At 39.1% G+C, this 20,222-nt stretch overlaps 2 protein-coding genes across 6 annotated transcripts in view; one reads left to right on the top strand and one right to left on the bottom strand.

Annotated features, from left to right (window-relative positions):
* Nucleotides 1–261: 261 nt before the first annotated feature.
* The window catches only part of MCTS1 (MCTS1 re-initiation and release factor), a 47,628-nt gene continuing 27,667 nt past the window's right edge, over nt 262–20,222 (bottom strand). Inside the window, exons 1-7 of one of the 3 annotated variants that reach the window (XM_054251352.2) lie at nt 17,293–17,420; nt 10,920–11,143; nt 8,770–8,922; nt 8,155–8,252; nt 5,728–5,861; nt 2,915–2,982; nt 262–1,860 (exon numbers count right to left, since the gene is read on the bottom strand). In XM_054251352.2, coding sequence (XP_054107327.2) covers nt 1,779–1,860; nt 2,915–2,982; nt 5,728–5,861; nt 8,155–8,252; nt 8,770–8,922; nt 10,920–11,104 — 720 coding nt within the window. In that variant the 5' untranslated portion in view covers nt 11,105–11,143; nt 17,293–17,420 and the 3' untranslated portion in view covers nt 262–1,778. Of the gene's footprint in view, nt 1,861–2,914; nt 2,983–5,727; nt 5,862–8,154; nt 8,253–8,769; nt 8,923–9,448; nt 9,618–10,070; nt 11,144–17,292; nt 17,485–20,222 lie in introns of those variants that run through there. The other 2 variants (XM_078362364.1, XM_008989851.5) reach the window with 2 other exon arrangements.
* The window catches only part of CUL4B (cullin 4B), a 73,050-nt gene continuing 63,082 nt past the window's right edge, over nt 10,255–20,222 (top strand). For all 3 annotated transcript variants that reach the window (XM_078362363.1, XM_078362361.1, XM_078362362.1), the window contains exon 1: nt 10,255–10,333. The gene's annotated coding sequence lies outside the window, so the exon portion shown is untranslated. The remainder of the gene's footprint in view (nt 10,334–20,222) is intronic.

Genomic DNA, 20,222 nt, shown 5'->3' with positions numbered 1-20,222 from the left:
ACCAAATGAAGATGGCTAAGACATTGGAATAACAGCAAGGTAATTAGGAAGAAAAATGGTTTTTATCAATAAATAAATCCACAACTGCTCTTTTAAATCCCAAAACAGATTACTATTCTTAACTAAAGCAGGTCCATGTCCCTTATATTCCACTTATAGGAGATATACATTATTTGAGGAATCCAGTGGGGACCTAAATCTAGATGTACTGGGCATCTGTTTGGTATGACTTTACTCAAAAGAAGGCACTAAAAAAACTGAACCTGAATCTGATCAATCTTATTTGTTTACAGGATATACAAGAGGCATAAAAACAAGTTCATGACTTCACAGTGATACAATCAACAAAATCCAGAATATGTGTGGAAACTTTAAAGACAAAACAACTAGATTTCTTAAGTAATTTAAAGGGGAAAAGAAAAGGTAACATAAATTAAATAAACTTCAATAAATAGCAACCAAATCCAACGTACGGACCTTGTGTGGTACCTATTTTAAACAAACCAACAGTTAAGAAGAGACAATCAAGAGAATATGAATAGTCTAGACAGTTGATCATATTAAGAAACAGTTAAACTCCAATCACGAGAATTTGAACAGTCTAGACAGCTGATTATATTAAGAAACAGATAAACTTTTTAGGTGTCATAATGACATTGTGGGGGTTGTTAATTTTTAAAGATAGATACTAAAGTAGTTATGACTCCAGGCATGGTGACTCATGCCTGTAATCCCAGCACTTTAGGAGGCTGAAGGGGAGTGGATCACTTGAGGCCAGGATTTCAAGACCAGCCTGTCCAACTACTAAATATACAAAAATTAGCCAGGCACAGTGGCTCATGCCTGTAATCCCAGCACTTTGGGAGGCTGAGCGGGGACGGATCACTTAGGGCCAGGAGTTTGAGACCAGTCTGGCCAAAATAGTAAAACCCCATCTCTACCAAAAATATAAAAATTAGCTGGGCATGGTGGCAAACACCTGTAATCCCAGCTACTCAGGAGGCTGAGGCACAAGAGTAGCTTGAACCCAGGAGGCAGAGGTTACAGTGAGCCAAGATTGCACCACTGCACTCCAGCCTGGGCAACAGCACAAGGCCCTGTTTCAAAAAGAAAGAATAAAGTAGTTATGGATGAAATGATAGGATGTCTGGGATTTGCTTTGAAATAATTGGGGAGTGGGGAGAAGTAATTTAGGTACAGATGAAATAAAACTAACCATAAACTGAAACTGACTGATGTATATGGAAAGGTCCGTTATACTATTCTCCAGACTTCTGAATATGTTTAGAATTTTCCACAATAAAAAGGTTTAAAAACAACAACAACGAACAAAACACAGACACACACACACACACACACACACACACACACACACACACACACACACGAGGAGCACTGCTGGGTCCCCCGGAGAACAGAATAAAATTCCTAGTCTAGTTTCTAGCCCCATTTACTAGACAGTTTCTCTAGAGGTCACCATACAGTGGCAATCCATTGACCAAGTCCTGCTCTTCATTCTTATATCATTAGCCTGATAAAGGAGGTTAGGTTGTCTGAGTTTGGTTACTTACCAAATACCTTTTAATGTCCAAGTTTGCTACCCAATTTTAACTTGAATTTAAGAAAATTTAAAATAATTTCTGAAGCTAACAGAATTTTAGCATCTGGTGAATTTATTCAGCATAATCACAGGCATTATCTTCATGCTGTCACACACAGACACAAACACAGATACAGCACAATATCCATATTTAGCCCAAGTGCATTCCTTCTGAGGCTCATTTATATGTCTTCATATGCCACAGCCCATCATTTAAATAATGGATATTTTCAATGCCAATTCCTTTGTTGACTTTCTCACTGTAGAAGGGAAAAAAACACATAAACATAGTAATACATCTTTATAGTGTTACTTATGATAAATATAATTCAAAGGACATTGTTATTTTATAATTATTAAGCTGCAAGTAAAAAACTTATTGCTACCACAATTACATTGTTGTTTATATTAAACTACATTACTCTGTGGCAGCTTATATCTTAAAGTGATTTTAGTGATCTAACTAGTGGGTCTACAGAAGCAGAGTAACAATGTCCCAAGACTAGGGGAATATCAAAGTGCTACATTAACCCTGAAACAAAAGTATTAACACTAATTTGGTCATCAAATGGGTTCTAAAGTTTTTAAATATATCGCCTATGTTTTGTAATTTATCTTTACTAGTTCTCTAAATATTCTATATTTCTTGTATTAGCAGGTCAAAATATAAGATAAATACTGTGTGGTGCTGAGCTATATCAGTTTTTGTTTCTGTTTTTGTTTTTTTGAGCTATATCAGTTTTTAAAACTAATAGTAATGGCCAGGCTTGGTGGCTCACGCCCGTAATCCCAGCACTTTGGGAGGCCAAGGTGGGTGGATCACTTGAGGTCAGGAGTTTGAGACTGGCCTGGCCAATATGGTGAAACTCTGTCTCTACTAAAAATACAAAAATTAGCTTGGCATGGTGGCATGCGCCTATAATCCCAGCTACTTGGAAGGCTGAGGTAGGAGAATCACTTGAACCCTGAAGGCAGAGGTTGCAATTAGCCAAGATCATGGCATTGCACTGCAGCCTGGGTGACAGAGTGAGACTCCATCTCAAAAAAATAAAAATAAAGTACCACATACATACATACAAAACAGCTGTGTTGGCACACAGGTTCTTTTCAGTGCTTAAGACAGACTACAATTCTGAAGACAAAATAGATTTCACTGGCTTCCTAAGTGTTAGGAAATATCAGAAATGAAGCTTCTGTGCTTGGATTATTTGTACAATGCAGTATGCATGACAGCAAATTTCACCTGTAATTCTGATGCTTCCTGCATTGGTTACCCATATCTCAAAAGCTAAGTGGGCCTAAAGTAAGACTTACATATCTTCTGCAGACATCTTCATGACTCCAACACATAGAGCATGTTGTTTTCCTTCTGCCATGATAGCCTGAAAGAACACAGCTAAGAAAACTATTTATCAAAATGCCTTGGGGCCTCCCCACCAAGGGAAGGGTGTCAAATAATGATCATGTTACTGGTAAAGCCACTTGAAACCCCTCTTGTGTCTTCTCCTAGATGATAAACTCCTTGAGAGCAGAGACCTAGCAGAGTCTGTGGGTATACTGTAAATACTCAGTAAATGCTAAATGAATAAGATCTAAGAATCATTTTTCTTTTTACTTTTTTTTTTTTTTGACATGGAATTTCATACTTGTTGCCCAGGCTGGAGTGCAATGGCGTGATCTCAGCCCAGTGCAACCTCCACCTCTCGGGTTCAAGTGATTCTCCTGCCTCAGCCTCCCAAGTAGCTGGGATTACAGGCATCTGCCATCATGCCCAGTTAATTTTTTTTTTTTTTGTATTTTTAATAGAGATGGGGTTTCACTATGTTGGCCAGGCTGGTCTGGAACTCCCGACCTCAGGCGATCCACCCATCTTGGCCTCCCAAACTGCCTGGATTACAGGTATAAGCCACCGTGCCTGGCCATAATCATTTTTCTTTTAAGTCAAATGTTAATACTATAACCCCATGCCAACAAAACCAGAATAAATCACACAAAAAAAGGAGTAAAAGTTCTTGTACATAAATACTAAAAGCTGTGAGATCAAAGAATATTAATTGTTCTAGTATTCTGATCACTGAATGGTGGGTTTTTTTGTTGTTGTTGTTGTTGTTGTTGTTGTTTTTGAGACTGAGTCTTGCTCTGTCACCCAGGCTAGACTGCAGTGGCATGATCTCCACTCACTGCAACCTTTGCCTCCTGGGTTCAAGCAATTCTCCTGCCTCAGCCTCCATAGTACCTGGGATTATAAGTGCATACCACCATGCCCAGCTAATTTTTGTATTTTTAGTAGAGACAGGGTTTTGCCATGTTGGCCAGGCTGGTCTCAAACTCCTGACCTCGGGTGAACCTCCCACCTTGGCCTCCCAAAGTGCTGGGATTACAGGCACGAGCCACCACACCCAGTCTAAATGGTGGTTTTATATAAAAGATGTTTTAAAATAATAGTTAAATTCCCAGTCTATTTTTAAGAGCCTGATAAAACAGTTTCAACATTTCTAGAACAACCAGAGTAGTCTTGGTTATCATTTGAAGCTTCTGGAATGTTAAACACTGCAGTACATATTTTAAAAAGTCAAGATTCACGGTACACAAGATCTCTCTGTACCACTTTTTTACAACTTTCTATAAATCTGTAACTGTTTCAAAATAAAAATTATTTTTAAAAGTAAAAACTGTGTACTAAGAAAATTTTCCATTTAAGGGAAACTCAGGAACTTTAAACTTACCAACACTTACAGGAATGATAAATATTAAAACGCAACAACAAAAAAAAACAATAAAAAACACCTGTCCTCACTTTTCTCCGTTGGTTTTCAATTTGTTTATTCAGTGTTCCAAATACTTGAGCACCTATGATGCAAAAAGCACCTATGTCAACATAAGCTGTTCCTAGAATATAAACATACAACTTATATTACCCCTTGTCCCCTTGCTGCAACAGAGAATTTTTTTTTTTAGCACAGGATATAATCTTAAATGTATTCCAAGCTGGGCACAGTGGCTCACGCCTGTAATCCCAGGACTTTGGGAGGCCAAGGCAGCTGGATCACCTGAGGTCAGGAGTTTGAGACCAGCCTGACCAAAGTGGTGAAACCCCATCTCTACTAAAAATACAAAAATGAGCCAGGTGTGGTGGTGGATACCTGTAATCCCAGCTATTAGGGAGGCTGAGGCATGAGAATTGCTTGAACCCAGGTGGCAAAGGTTGCAGTGAGACAAGATCATGCCACTGCACTCCAGCCTGGGCAACTGCACTCCAGCCTGGGCAACAGAGTGAGACTCCATCTCAAAAAATAAAATAAAACAAACGCACTCCAAAAGTAATTTCCCTATTCCCACCAAGTACCATTCCTTTTGTCTATCTGAGGCAAATGGCTGCTTTGGCTATGATAAAGGAAAAGATGGCCTCCTGCCCAGAATAGTCACAAAAATCTATTTAATCCAGAATATAGCTGAAACAGCATGGTAGAAATGGAAATAATGCAGAATTATTCAGCCGTATCATTAGTTGAATCAATCTTTAAGGATCATGTGGGACTCTGACATTTCTCTTTGACAAAACATGCTCTCAGGCCCCCAAACCCAACCTTTCACATAATTGATTTTCAAAATAAAAGTTGGGAGGTTGCCAATATTTCCCATTACTCACTCCTAACATGAAATTGTTGCTTGGGAAGAGATACCTATACCCGGTACCTAAATTCTTTTCCCTTTTGAGTGCTTTTACTCCAGTGTATGTCAGTAAGTCAAAATGAACATTACAGTGGCAAGGTGATAGCCAAAAAGCTGAACCAATTATATCACCTATATCCTTTCCTCTAGTAATCAAGAATTCCCTTTTGTGTCCTAAGTCTGATAATAATAGGCCCTAACTGGGCTGGAATGCAGCTGAGACTCTTTTGTAACTTGTTCTCATTTAACTTCTAAGAAACAACCTAAGATGAGATAATTTAGCAGCAACAAATAAAATTACTTTGCACAACTTCAAATGTAATCAGAAAGGCATGAGATAAGAATAACAGTAACCTTCAAAAAAGTAAATCTAATGTTCTCTTGGATGATACATCTTTCGCAATAATGATAAGAGCACAATGAATTTTTCAGCAGTTTTAGCCTGGGAAGGATACAACAATGGTATCTACTGCAGCAGGATAAAGCTTAGCTCCAGGAGAAGTTAAGCCTGGACACATGATATTTGCTCCACTGAGTACAAATTTGATGGCTCCTTTATCAACCTGCTGGTGTGGCAAGATAAAAGGATCTATAAGAAAAGAAATACGTTATATGAATAAAACTAATGACTCAACAGAAAAAGGCAAAGGATATGAACAAATATTTCCCCAAATTATAGTAATCTGACAGATACAAAATAAAACTCTGAAACGTTATATTTTGTTTACTCAATTGGTAATCTTTTTTGTTTGTTTTGAGACAGGGTCTTGCTCTGCCACGCAGGCTGGAGAGCAGTGGAGCAATCATACCTCACAGTAACCTTCGGCTCCTGCAATCTGCCACCTCAGCCTCCCAAGTATTCTCCAAAAACCATAGTTTCAAAACCATGTTTTTGGAGAATACTTAATACATCCCGGGAAAATTTTATGATACAATGTTAAGTGAAACATGCAGAATAAAAAGCAATTAAAAAGATCAGTGGTAGCTGGGCATGGTGGCTCACGCCTGTAATCCCAGCACTTTGGGAGGCCGAGGTGGGTGGATTACAAGGTCAGGAGTTCAAGAACAACGTGATCAATATAGTGAAACCCCATCTCTATTAAAAATACAAAAATTGGCCAGGCGCGGTGGCTCACGCCTGTAATCTCAGCACTTTGGGAGGCCGAGGCGGGTGGATCACGAGGTCAAGAGATCGAGACCATCCTGGTCAACATGGTGAAACCCTGTCTCTACTAAAAACACGAAAAAATTAGCTGGGCATGGTGGCGCACACCTATAATCCCAGCTACTCGGGAGGCTGAGGCAGGAGAACTGCCTAAACCCAGGAGGCGGAGATTGCGGTGAGCCGAGATCGCGCCATTGCACTCTAGCCTGGGTAACAAGAGCAAAACTCCGTCTCAAAAAAAAAAAAAAATACAAAAATCAGCTGGGTGTGGTGGTGAGTGCCTGTAGTCCCAGCTACTCAGGAGGCTGAGGCAGGAGAATCGCTTGAACTGGGAGGCAGAGGTTGCAGTGAGCTAAGATCACTGCACTCCAGCCTGGGTGACAGCAAGAAAGACTCTGTCTCAAAAAAAAAAAAAAAAAAAGATATGGAGCACAAAGGATGTTATAGGGCAGCAAAATCATTCTGTATGATACCGTAACAGTAGATACTTGATATTATGTATTTGGGAAAATCCATAAAACTGTAGAATACAGTGAACTCTAATATAAACCAGGGACTTGCATTAATAATAATGTATCAGTACTGGTTCATCAATTGTTACAAATGCATCATTCCAACACAAGATGTTATTCATAGGGGAAACTGAACTGGGGAGAAAGAACTCTGTTGTTTCTGCTTTCTTTTTCTGTAAACCTAAAACTGCTCTAAAAAATAAAGCCTATTAACTAAAAAAAAAAAAACTACAAGGGGATGAAGAGAAGTTGGTTAAGGGGTACAAAAATACCAGTAAATAAGTTCTAGTATTCGAGAGTACAGTTAAGGAAAATATAGTTAACAATGATTTCCTGTATATTTCAAAATAGCTAGAAGAATTGTAGTCCTCTCAACAAAAAGATAAACATTTGAGATGACAGATATCCTAATTTACCTGATTTGACCATTACACGCTGTATAAAGGTATCAAAATATCATATGTACCCCTAAAATATGTACAACAACTATAAATATATACAGGTGGGAGGGGGGTTGGATACAGGCACCACAACATCAGACAATGTAGAGTTATTATGTATTAATTTTTACAAACTATGTAACAGCCCAATTTTTAAAATTATATGCATTTACACATATCACAGAAAGTAACTAACTGGATGGAAGGACATTTAGCCAATGCTTTCCCATATATAGACTTTTCTCTATTGGGCAAATAGATATAAATATAAAAGACGAAAATGCTCACAATGTTTATCACAGTTTGTAAATACATGTTTGTATAATTACCTAATTGTTGTTTATTCTCCAAACTAGACTATTAGTTTCATTAGGACAGAGACAATGTCTTTGCTTCCCATTGTATTCTCAGCACCTAGTGAGTGCCTAGCACACAATAAGTTCAATAAATATATGTTGAATGAATGAATGAATGAATGCTCTTTCTTGGGCTTTCTGGAATGCATGAGCATTTTTCAGATTTACCACAAGATGGGCATTCATTTTAGTTTTACATCCCTTATTACCTAGTACTAATAAATAATGAGTTAACTATCAGAAGCCACTTTAAACTCTTTTTGTGTCTTTCAGTATCCCCAAATGCATATTTCTGTTTTTTCCCTGCAGTGGGGTCTCATCTGATTAAATGCATATTTCTTACAAGACTTTACATTTGAATTATGCAGTAAGAGTAAATAGTTCAAAAAATAAAAATAAAGAAACTTACATTTGTGAAGTAACCTTAGGGTTGGATAAAAAGGCCCTTCTCTTTGTCTAAAAAATAGTAATTCTCCATTTACAGTAAGGATTTCTATATGTTCATGGCTGTAAGACAAATGTCACAAAGAACCAAGTTAGATATTTTTCAAAAATTCACAACATAAAAATGCATATATAGTGATAAAGTAAACTTTAAAAGAAGTCAGTAAAAATCCTGGCCAAAAAATATTGTTTACATTGTTTTTCCTATCATACAAGTACAGTAGAGAAGAAAAATATGACCTGCTACAACCAATTTTATTTCACATTTTATTATTTTAATTCCATTGTTAGATAATTCAATAAAACAATTCTCTAAAGAACAAACTGAAATAAATTAAATCCAACTCTGAATTAAAACATTTAACTCTTTAATAAAACAATACACAAAGCCACATTTTTTTCAGGGACATAGAAAATCTATGAAAATACAAATATTGGAGTTTTGGAGTTATTCTGTGTCTATCCCCATTATCAATCTATCAATAGTTAATCTGAAAATAATTCCATTTAGTATGAGTGCAATCTAATCATTGAACATTCAGCTACTCCAAGCTTTACACAGACAAAAACAAAGACTTACCATCGGACTATTTTGACAGGATCTTTCTTAGGCATGATCTGATTAAGCCATGGTTCAATACCTGGAAATTGCTCTATCAACTGATTCTTAATACCCTTAATAACTGAGGTTTTCAACTGGATGCAGTTGGACACATTTTCTTTTTCATCAAATCTGCCAAGTAATTTTTGCAAGAAAAGAAAAAGGGATTTCTAAGTAGAGGTATCATAATACCTAAAGGTATTGTTCTGATTAGTATTCCCAAGCAAGTATTTAGATACTTAAAATAATTATGAAATAAGTTGTTTTTTTAAAAAAAAATACCACCTCCCTTTTACTCTGTCCAGCACAAAACTAATGTCTTAATACAATATTGAAATTAACTGTCAAGTATACAGCAATTAGCTGGGGTTGGGGAGAGGAATATAAGACACACTTTGCACCATAATCTCTAATTAGCTACACAAATGCCTTTCCTGGAAAATCTTATTCAATTCTACCCAGGAAAAACACGGGCTCCCACCAATAATAAAACCTGTGATCAAAAAACAAAACCCTCAATTGATACAAAAGACCAACCCAAGCATAACATAGAAAATCGGCCCCTGCTAGGCTATGCAGTCTGCTGAGACTTTTTTTAAAGTGATGATTTATAAGATCCCTATTTATTTTTGCTCAAAATTTCATGCAAAAAACCCACCTTCCTTTGCCCATGTTCCCCCTTTGCTTTTTGCGTCTACCAAACCTGGAAGGCAAACCCACTAGTAGGTTCCCAAGGAATTTTTGTCTTCCTTACACTGAATAGCTTATGGGGCAATCACGTTATTTTCAAGGCAAGGTTAATCTGGCAGCTAGGCAATAGGCATGACAGGCCGCTTGCTTCCTGTCACCCAGACTCCTTCACTCCCATGACCCAGGAAGTCAAGCCTTCCTTTATTCAGTTCATAACTAATAAACATATGGCAGTGAGCGCAGGGCTCCCCTCTCAGCTAAAGAGGATATGCCCCTAAATCACAGTGCACGGATGTGATTGGTAGAACCCTAGGAATGGAGACGGAATCGGGGGAGGGGGCAAAAGAGAAAGAGGGATAAGGAGAAAAAACAATGGGAGTGAAGGGAACGAAACCCGATTGAGGACTACGGATGGAAAGCTTAAAGAAGTGTTCAAGTTGCGAGTTAGAGCATAGTACTATAGAAAACCTTAGGGAGTCAGGATGGCAGGGGCGGGGGAGAGAGAAAGCGGATCTTAGCTCTCGCCCTCTTCCCCACCCCCACCCCACCGCCTTTGTGAGCAGCCGATGGAGGCCACAGCATGTCCTTACTTCTTGAACATGATCCAACGTGAAGGGGGCGACGATAGGGAAGGGCCCGGAATGGGAACGAAATTGAATTTGCAAGGGTCCGGCAGATCCCTTTACACGAGGAAGGCCGGCACTGACAGTCGGAGGTGTAGTCGTTATCCGGAAAACGAGAGCCAGCCGCGCTTTACGGCTCTCAGTCAAATCTGACTACTTCCGCTCCTCTGGCCTCCACGTAGGCGCTTTTGCCGGCTCCTTTTAAGCAACCGGTTCCTCTGCAGTTGGAGGTAGCTGAAAGGGCGGGACTTGAGAGGGAAGAAGTGATAGAACAATTGCAGGAAAAGAAGAATGGAGGGGGCGGGGAAATCAATCAAAGTAGCATTTAAGGCACTTGCGTCTGTTACGGGTTCCTCAAAGGGTCAAGTTTCTTCCGTGCTTCGTTGCTACCTACCGTCACACTAAAAGATTCTTTTTTTAGGGAGAATGGCTTTTGTTCCGTCTGAGGCAACTGAATGGATTGGTGCTTACCTACCAGCATGAATCCAGACAAACCTCATAGCTTCATGTTAAAGTGCTGGTAGGATTGCCAGGTTTGACAAATGAAAATATAGGATGCCTACTTAATTTGAATTTCAGGTAAACAATGAATACTTGTTTTAGTGTAAGTATACCTCAACAATATTTTGGACATACTTACACTAAAAATATACAGTCCTCGTTTAGCTGAATTTAATTGCGCGTCCTGTTTTTTATCTGGTAACCCTTATTCACTGGCAACCATACGATGCCCCCATAGTTTTTTGTGGGTTTTTATTGAGACAGGGCCTCACTCTGCTGCCCAGGCTTGAATGCAGTGGTGCTGTCTTGGCTTACTGCAGTCTTGACTTCCTGGGCTCAAGGGATCCTTCCACTTCAGCCTCCCAAATACCGTGGACTACAGGCACACGCCACCATGCCCGTTTTTTGTTTTTTATTTTTATTTTTTGGTAGAGACAGGGTCTACGTTGACCAGGCTGGTTGCAAACTCCTGGGCTCAAGCAATCCTCCTGACTTGGCATCCCAAAGTGCTGGGGTTACAGGCGTCAATGACTGCCCTCCTGTAGAATAATTCCCAAAGAATTATTACAGAAGGTAATCTGATTAAAGAGATAAATAACTAAAGATACATGTTTTACTTATGTAATTTTTTAAAAAGAAAGCTGATAGAGAATATTTTGCCAGTCAAGGATTTTACTTTGTTTTTGGTTTTAGACACAGCATCTTACTACTCGACCCAACCTGGAGTGCAGTGGCATGATCATGTTTCATTGTAGCCACAACTTCCCAGTCTCAAGTGACCCTCCAGCCTCGGCCTCCCGAGTACAGGCATGCACCACCACAGGGCTGGTGGGAAGAACCCCTTATAAAACTACCCGATCTCGTAAGCACTCACTCACTATCATAAGAACAGCATACGGAAAACCACTTCCACCATCCAATCACCTCCCACCAAGTCTCTCCCCAGATATGTGGGGATTATGGGGATTACAATTCAAGATGAGATTTGGGTGGGAAAAAAATCCAAACCATAAAAGTCACCCTATTGCCCTATTGCACTGTCAAATAGAAGATCTCTTTTTTTTTTGAGACAGAGTTTCACTCTTGTTACCCAGGCTGGAGTGCAATGGCGCGATCTCGGCTCACAGAAACCTATGCCTCCTGGGTTCAGGCAATTCTGCCTCGGCCTCCTGAGTAGCTGGGATTACAGGCACGCGCCACCACGCCCGGCTAATTTTTTGTATTTTTAGTAGAGACGGGGTTTCACCATGTTGACCAGGATGGTCTCGATCTCTTGACCTAGTGATCCACCCTCCTCGGCCTCCCAAAGTGCTGGGATTACAGGCTTGAGCCACTGCGCCCAGCCCTAGAAGATCTTACTCATTCTATTTTTTTGTACCCATTACCCAACCCCACTTCTACTACCCAATCCCCCACTATCCTTCCCAGCATCTGGTAACCTTCTATTCTCTGTGTCCATGAGTTCAATTGTTCTGATATTTATATCCCACAAATAAGTAAGGACATGTGATGTTACTCTTTCAGGGCCTGCGTTATTTCACTTAACATAGTGATCTCCAGTTCCATCCATATTATTGCAAATGACAGGATCTCATTTTTTTTTTTTTTTGGCCAAATAGTACTCCATTGTGTATATGTACCACAGTTTCTTTATTCAAACATCTGTTGATGGATACTTAGGTTACTTCCAAATCTTAGCTGTTGTAAACGCTGCTGCAAGAAACGTAGGTGTGCAGATATCTCTCTGATAAACTCATTTCCTTTCTTTTGGGTATATACCCAGCAGTAGGATTGCTGGATCATATGGTAGCTCAATTTTAGTTTTCTGAGGAACCTCGAAACTGTGCTCCATAGTGGTTATACTAATTTACTTTCTCACCAACAGTGTACAAGTATTCCCTTTTGTCCACATCCTCACCAACATTTGTTATTGCCTGTCTTTTGGATATAAGTCATTTTAACTGGGGTGAGATGATATCTTGTAGTTTTAATTTGAATTTCTCTGATGATCAGTGATGCTAAGTACCTTTTCATATGCCTATTTGCCATTCGTGTCTTCTTTTGAGAAATGTCTATTCAAATATTTTGTCAATTTCTTGATCATATTATTATATTTTTGCCTATAGAGTTGTTTGAACTCCTTATGTATATATTCTGATTATTATTCCCTGGTCAGAGGGGTAGTTTGCAAATATTTTCTCCCATTCCGTGGGTTGTCTCTTCCCTTCGGTGATTGTATCCTTTGCTGTGCAGAAGCTTTTTAACTTTATGCAATCAAGTTTGCCCATGTTTGCTTTGGTTGTCTGTACTTGTTGGATATTGCTCAAGAAGTCATTGCCCAGACCAATGTCATGGAAGTTTTCCTCAATGTTTTCTTGCAGTAGTTTCACAGTTTGAGGTCTTCGATTTAAATCTTTAATCCATTTTATTTATTTATTTATTCTTTTTCTTTTTTCTTTTTAAAGATGGGATTTCACCATGTTGGTCAGGCTGGTCTCGAATTTCTGACCTCTAGTGATCCGCCCACCTTGGCCTCCCAAAGTGCTGAGATTACAGGTGTGAGCCACCACGCCTGGCCCTAATCCATTTTAAATTGACTTTTTTATACATCAAGAGATAGGGGTTTGGTTTCATTCTTTTGCATATGGATATGAAGTTTTCCCAGCACCATTTATTGAAGATACTATATTTCCCCACTATGTGTTCTTGGCAACTTTGTCAAAAAATGAGTTTGCTATAGGTGTGTGAATTTATTTCTGGGTTCTCTATTCTCTTCCATTGGTCTGTGTCTGTTTTTATGCCAGTACCGTGTTGTTTTCATTACTATAACTATGGAGTATAATCTGAAGTCGGGTAATGTGATTCCTCAAGTTTTGTTCTTTTGGCTTAGGATTAACTCTGGCTATTCTGGGTCTTTCGTGGTTACATATAAATTTTAGGATGGCCTTTTCTGTTTCTGTGAAGAATGTCATTGGTATTTTAATAGAGATTGCATTGAATCTGCTAATTGCTTTGGGTAGTATGGACATTTTAACAATATTGATTCTTCTGCTGGGCGTGGTGGCTCATGCCTGTAATCCCAGCATTTCGGGAGGCCAAGGCAGGTGGATCACGAGGTCAGGAGTTCGAGACCAGCCTGACCAACATGGTGAAACCCCTTCTCTACTAAATATACAAAAATTAGCAGGGCCTGGTGGTGCACACCTGTAATCCTAGCTACTCAAGAGGCTGAGGCAGGTGAATCACTTGAATCCAGGAGGCGGAGGTTGCAGTGAGCTCAGATTGTGCCACTGCACTCCAGCCTGGGTAACAGAAAGTCTGTCTCAAAAAAAAAAAAAGTTAAAAAAATAAAAATAAAAAAACAGTATTAGGCCAGGCGTGGTGGCCCATGCCTGTAATCCCAGCACTTTGGGAGGCTGAGGTGAGTGGATCACCTGAGGTCGGGAGTTTGAGACCAGACTGACCAACATGGTGAAACCCTGTCTTTAAAAAAAACATTTTTTTAAAATATTGATTCTTCCAATCCATGAACATGGAATCTTTTTCCATTTTTTTGGTGTCCTCTTCAATTTCTTCAGTGTATTTTACTTTTCTTTTCTTTTTTTTTTTTTTTTGAGATGGAATCTCACTTTGTCACCAAGGCTGGAGTGCAGTGGCATGATCTCAGCTCACTGCCACCTCCGTCTTCCAGGTTCAAGCAATTCTCCTGCCTCAGCTTCCTGAGTAGCTAAGATTACTTACAGGTGTGTGCCACCACACCTGGCTAATTTCTTTGTATTTTTAGTAGAGATGGGGTTTTACCACGTTGGCCAGGCTGGTCTCAAACTCCTGACCTTGTGATCTGCCTGCCTCAGACTCCCAAGGTGCTGGGATTACAGGTATGAGCCACTGCGCCTGGCCAGTGTATTTTACTTTTCATTATAGAGACATTTCACTTCTTTTGGTTAATTCCTAGGTATTTAATTTTATATGTAGCTCTTGTAAATGGGATTATTTTTTAAATTTCTTTTTCAGATTGTTCACCGTTGGTATATAGAAATGCCACTAATTTTTGTATGTTAATTTTGTATCCTACAATTCTAATAACTTTATCAGGTCTAATAGTTTTCTCTTCGAGTCTAGTTTATTCTAAATATAAGATCATATCATCAGCAAACGATGGTAATTTAACTGTTTCCTTTCCAAATTGGATGCCCTTTGTATCTTTCTCTTGTCTGATTGCTCTAGCCAGGACTTCCAAAATAACAATGATGATGGTGGGCATCCCTGTCATGTTTCAGATCTTAGAGGAAAGGCTTTCAGTTTTTCCCCATTCAGTATAATACTAGATGTAGGTCTATAATACATGGCTTTTATGTTAAGGTATGTTTTTTCTATCCCCTGATTTTGAGAGTTTTTATCATGAATAAATTTTGAATTTTATCAAGTGCTTTTTCAGCATCAACTGAAATAAAAGGTTTTTATTTCAAACTGAAACTGGAGATTGTTATCCTTCATTCTGTTAACAGGCTGTATCACATTGATTGATTTGTACATGTTAAGCCAACCTTGCATCCCAGGGATAAATCCCAATTGGTCATGATGAATGATCTTTTTAATGTATTGTTGAATTTAGTTTACTAGTATTTTGTTGAGATTTTTGCATCTATGTTCATCAGAGATATTGGCCTTTGTTTTTTTTTTTAATTGATGTGTCCTTGTCTGGTTTTGGTATTAGAGTAATGCCAGTCTCATAGAATGAGATTGGAAGTATTCTCTCATTCTCTGTGTTTTGGAATCGTTTATTTATTTTTGAGACAGAGTCTCACTTTGTCACCCAGGCTGGAGTGCAGTGGCACTATCTCAGCTCACTGCAACCTCCACCTCCCGGGTTTAGGCGATTCTCCTGCTCAGGCTCCTCAGTAGCTGGGATTACAGGTGCGTGCCTCCACACCCAGCTACTTTTTGTATTTTTAGTAGAGATGGTGTTTCACCATGTTGGTCAGGCTGGTATCGAACTCCTGATCTCATGATCCACCTGCCTCAGCCTTCCAAAGTGCTGGGATTACAGGCATGAGCCACTGCACCCTGCGAGTTCTTCTTTAAATGTGTGGTAGAATTCCACAGTGAAGCCATCGTGTCCTGGACTTTTCTTTACCGGGAGACTTTTTATTACAGCTTTGATCTCATTACTTACTTTTGTGCTGTTCAAGTTTTGAATTTCTTCCTGATTCAATCTTGGTAGGCTGCATGTGTCTAGGAATTTTTCCATTTCTTCCAGATTTTCCAATGTATTGGCATACAGTTGCTCAAAGTAGCTTCTAATGATCCTTTGAATTTCTGTAGTATCAGTTTTAATACCTCCTTTTTTATTTCTGATTTTGTTTATTTGGATCTTCTCTCTTTTTTTCTTAGTTACTCTGGCTAAATGTTTGTCAATTTTCTTTAACTTTTCAAAAAACCAACTTTTTGTTGCATTGATCTTTTGTATTGTTTTCTTCATCTCAATACTTGTTTCTGCTCTGAACTTCATTATTTCTTTTCTGCTACTAATTTTGGGTTTGATTTGCTCTTACTTTTCTAGTCATTTAAGATGCAGCCTTAGGTTATTTATTTGAAATTTTTCTTCTTTATTTGATGTAGGCACTTATAGCTATAAACTTTCCTCTGAGTACTGCTTTTGCTGTATCTCATAGGTTTTGGTAGGTTGTGTTTCCATTATCATTTGTTTCAAGATATTTTTCAATCTTCTTTTTTTTTTTTTTTGAGACAGAGTTTCACTCTTGTTACCCAGGCTGGAGTGCAATGGCGTGATCTCGGCTCACCGCAACCTCCACCTCCTGGGTTCAGGCAATTCTCCTGCCTCAGCCTCCTGAGTAGCTGGGATTACAGGCATGCGCCACCATGCCCAGCTAATTTTTTGTATTTTTAGTAGAGATGGGGGTTTCACCATGTTGACCAGGATGGTCTCGATCTCTTGACCTCGTGATCCACCCGCCTCGGCCTCCCAAAGTGCTGGGATTACAGGTGTGAGCCACTGCACCCGGCCCAATTTTCTTCTTAACTTCTTCATTGATCCACTGGTCATTCAGGAGCCTACTGTTTAACTTCCATGTATTTGTATAATTTCCAAAATTCCTTATTATTAATTTCTAATTTTATTCCTTTGTGGTCAAAGAAGATGCTTAATATTATTTCAATTTTTGAATGTTTTAAGACTTGTTTTGTAACCTAAAATATAGTCTATCCTTGAGAATGATTCACACGCTGAGGAAAATAATGTGTATTCTGCAGCTCTTAAATAAAATGTTCTGTAAATATCTATTAGACCCATTTGGTCTACAGTGCAGATTAAATTTGATGATTCTTTGTTGATTTTCTGTATGAAAGTTTTGTCTACTGATGAAAATGGGGGGTTGAGGTCTCCAGCTGAGATTGGTGATTCCCCTTTGGCTAGGGCTACTTTAAATGCTCCCTTCATGGGCAGGCATCAACTGAGTTTTCTTTCTGCTCTAACAGGACAGCACTGAGTTCAATGCCTCACGATTGCTGTATTTTCCCTCCCCCAGCACCCAGAGATGTTCTCCCCACCACGCCATTGCTGCTGGGGGTGGGAAGGGGTGGTGTATGCAATTCCAGGCTGTTTTTTAATCTCTTCAGTGCCTCTTTTAGCAATATGAAATTAAAATCAGGTACTATGATGGCTCACCTGATTTTTGGTTCTTATGACGGTATTTCTTCTATGTAGGTAGTTGTTAACCTGGTGTCCTTGTGGGGGCGGGGTATGATCAGTGGAGCTTTTTATTCTGCCCTCTTGTTCCATCCTCCTCCAGCTTTTGTCTGTCAGGATTCTTGCCAAACAGCTTTCCTCTCCTGGCAAATGTCACATCACCCTGGGAGCCTGCCATTTAACAATAAATACGTTATAAACAGCAATAGTCCAGGCACACTGGTTCATGCCTGTATTCCCAGCACATTGGGAGACTGAGGCAGGAGGATTGCTTGAACCCAGGCGTTTGAGACCAGCCTGGGCACCATAGTGAGACCCCCATCTGTAAAAAAATTTAAAAATTAGTCAGTCCTGTTGGTGTATGCTTATAACCCCAGCCACTCTGCAGGCTGAGGTGGAAGGATCATTTGAGCTCAGGAAGCAGATTACAGTGAGCCGAGTTCATGCCACTGCACTCCAGCCTGGGCAACAGAGTGAGACCCTGTCTCAAAAAAAAAAAAAAATGACAAAAGTATTACGCTGAAAATCTGTAGTGCTAGAAATAATAGTTAATAAGAGTTAACTTTTTTTGTTTTTTTTGTAGACAGAGTCTCGCTCTGTCGCCCAGGCTGAAGTGTAGTGGCGCAATCTCAGCTCACTGCAACCTCACCTCCTGGGTTCAAGAGATTCTCATGCCTCAGATTCTTGAGTACCTGGAATTAGATGCATGCCAGCCCAGCTAATTTTATTTTTGCATTTTTAGTAGAGACAGGTTTTCACCATGTTGACTAGGCTGGTCTAAAATCCCTGACCTCAAGTGATCTGCCTGCCTTGGCCTCCCAAAGTGCTGGGATTAGCTGGGATTACAGGTATGAGCCACCGTGCCCAGCCAAGAAACAATAAATTTTAGTTCTTTTTTTTTCTTTTTCTTATTTTTGTGTCTGTGTGTGACAGGGAGTTTTGCTCTTATTGCCCAGGCTGGAGTGCAATGGCATGATCTTGGCTCACTGCAACCTCTGCTTCCTGGATTCCAGTGATTCTCCTGCCTCAGCCTCCCAAGTAGCTGGGATTACAGGCACTCACCACCACGCCCAGCTAATTTTTTGTATTTTTAGTAGAAATAGGGTTTCACCATGTTGGCCAGGCTGGTCTTAAACTCCTGACCTCAGGTGATTCACCCGCCTCAGCCTCCAAAAGTGCTGAGATTACACGTGTGAGCCACCACACCCAGCCCATAAATTTTAATTCTATAAAAATTATACATATGCTATCTAAGTTATGACAGATCTTACAAGCATGGGAACTGACATATAACCATATCCACATATGTATTTTAATCTACTTCCATACATTCTGACAATCACAGAAACTAAATCTGAATGATGACAAATGCTATGTTAGGTCATTAGTATTAATGAGCTATTCGGATCAGTACATGTGCATAAGTACCTTCATTCATAACCCATCTATACAGGTACCTAAGCAGGGCACTTTTCACTGCAATGCATTTCTGGACATTGTGTTGTAAGCGATATCAGCATAAAGTGGATTCTGTTTTTCCAAGGCTGTAGTTGAGGGTTTGCTCCTGACAAAGAACTCATCTTCAAATAAATCATTGCTACAACTAACCATATATCATTAAAAAAGAAATGCTTCAAAATAAACCTCTTCAAAAATTAAAACAATACCTCATTTATTCATGTAATAGTTATAAATGACCTTTATGTTTTAGACCTTCATGTTATCTGTCCTATAACTTGTATGTAAAGGTTTTGTGAAATTTATCTTACAAGGGTCCTTGGTGTACATGTGTAGCACAGAGCATAGAAAACCAAGTCTATCATACATTTTACTAAAATAAGTAATGTAGCTGTAATAAGCATTAAATATCTAACAATTGTGTTTGCCCTCTTAGAATTCTGAAAGGATTTTACAGGGTCATCTTGACACAAGGCTCTGAAATACTGCCCAAGGAAGTTTGCAGTAAGCCCTCCAGTTCTTTTTTATAAATTTCCTTGAGCACCAAGCGTGGCACCCAAACCCTTCAGACTGTCTAGCAAAGAAAGGTTTCTTTAGGAGCTAGGCCAAACCTTTGAACACTGGAGGAGATGCTTTCACTGCAAGAAAGAATTGGGCCACTACCAGACCCCTGCTGGGCCTCATATCTCTCAGAATCTTCAGCCTGTGAAGTCTTCCAGTAGGTTCACATTTCCCACAAACCACCTCTCAGCCTTATATCTTTTTTTTTTTTTTATTGGAGGTTTCAGTGGGACGGGAGAATCACAAGGAATCAGGTGTTCAGAGGAATGTATTGAGTAGAGGTGAGGAACTAGGATGTTGAAAAGTAAAAAAAGGAGAGAAGGAGAGGAAGAAAGAAGAAGAAAAAGAGGGAGAGAGAACAGGAATATTGCTTCATTCTAAAAATGGGTATTAATAATGGCCGATCAATATTTTGTGTATTTAAAATGGAGAACTCTATAAATATTTATTGAGTTTACTTGTTCCGGATCTGAGTTGAAGTCCTGGATATCCTTATTAATTTTCTGTCTCGTTGAGTCTAAATCTCGTTATGGGTCTTATGTATCTGGGTATTAAGATCTCTAATTTTTGCATTGATCCTTTTACCACTGTATCTTTGTTGCTTTGAAATCTATTTTATCAAATGTGAGAATTGCAACTCCTGCTTTTTGTTTATTTATTTATTTTTGCTCCCCATTTGGTTGGTAAATTTTTCTCCAACCCTTTGTTTTGAGTCTTTGTGTATTTTTGGATATACCATTAGGTTTTGGCTGTATCTTTTGATTGGGGGATTTAGTCGATTTAAATTTAGGGTTACTGCCATTTGATTTTAACTGGCTATTTTATCCATTCGTTGATGTAAATTCTTCTTTATGTTGATGCTCTTTACTTTTTGGTATATTTTTAGAAAG

Source organism: Callithrix jacchus, chromosome X (genome assembly GCF_049354715.1).
Source record: "Callithrix jacchus isolate 240 chromosome X, calJac240_pri, whole genome shotgun sequence".
NCBI classification, from domain to species: Eukaryota; Metazoa; Chordata; class Mammalia; order Primates; family Cebidae; genus Callithrix; species Callithrix jacchus.
The sequence above is the reverse complement of the archived record's forward strand: the minus strand, read 5'-3'. Positions and strand labels throughout refer to the sequence as shown.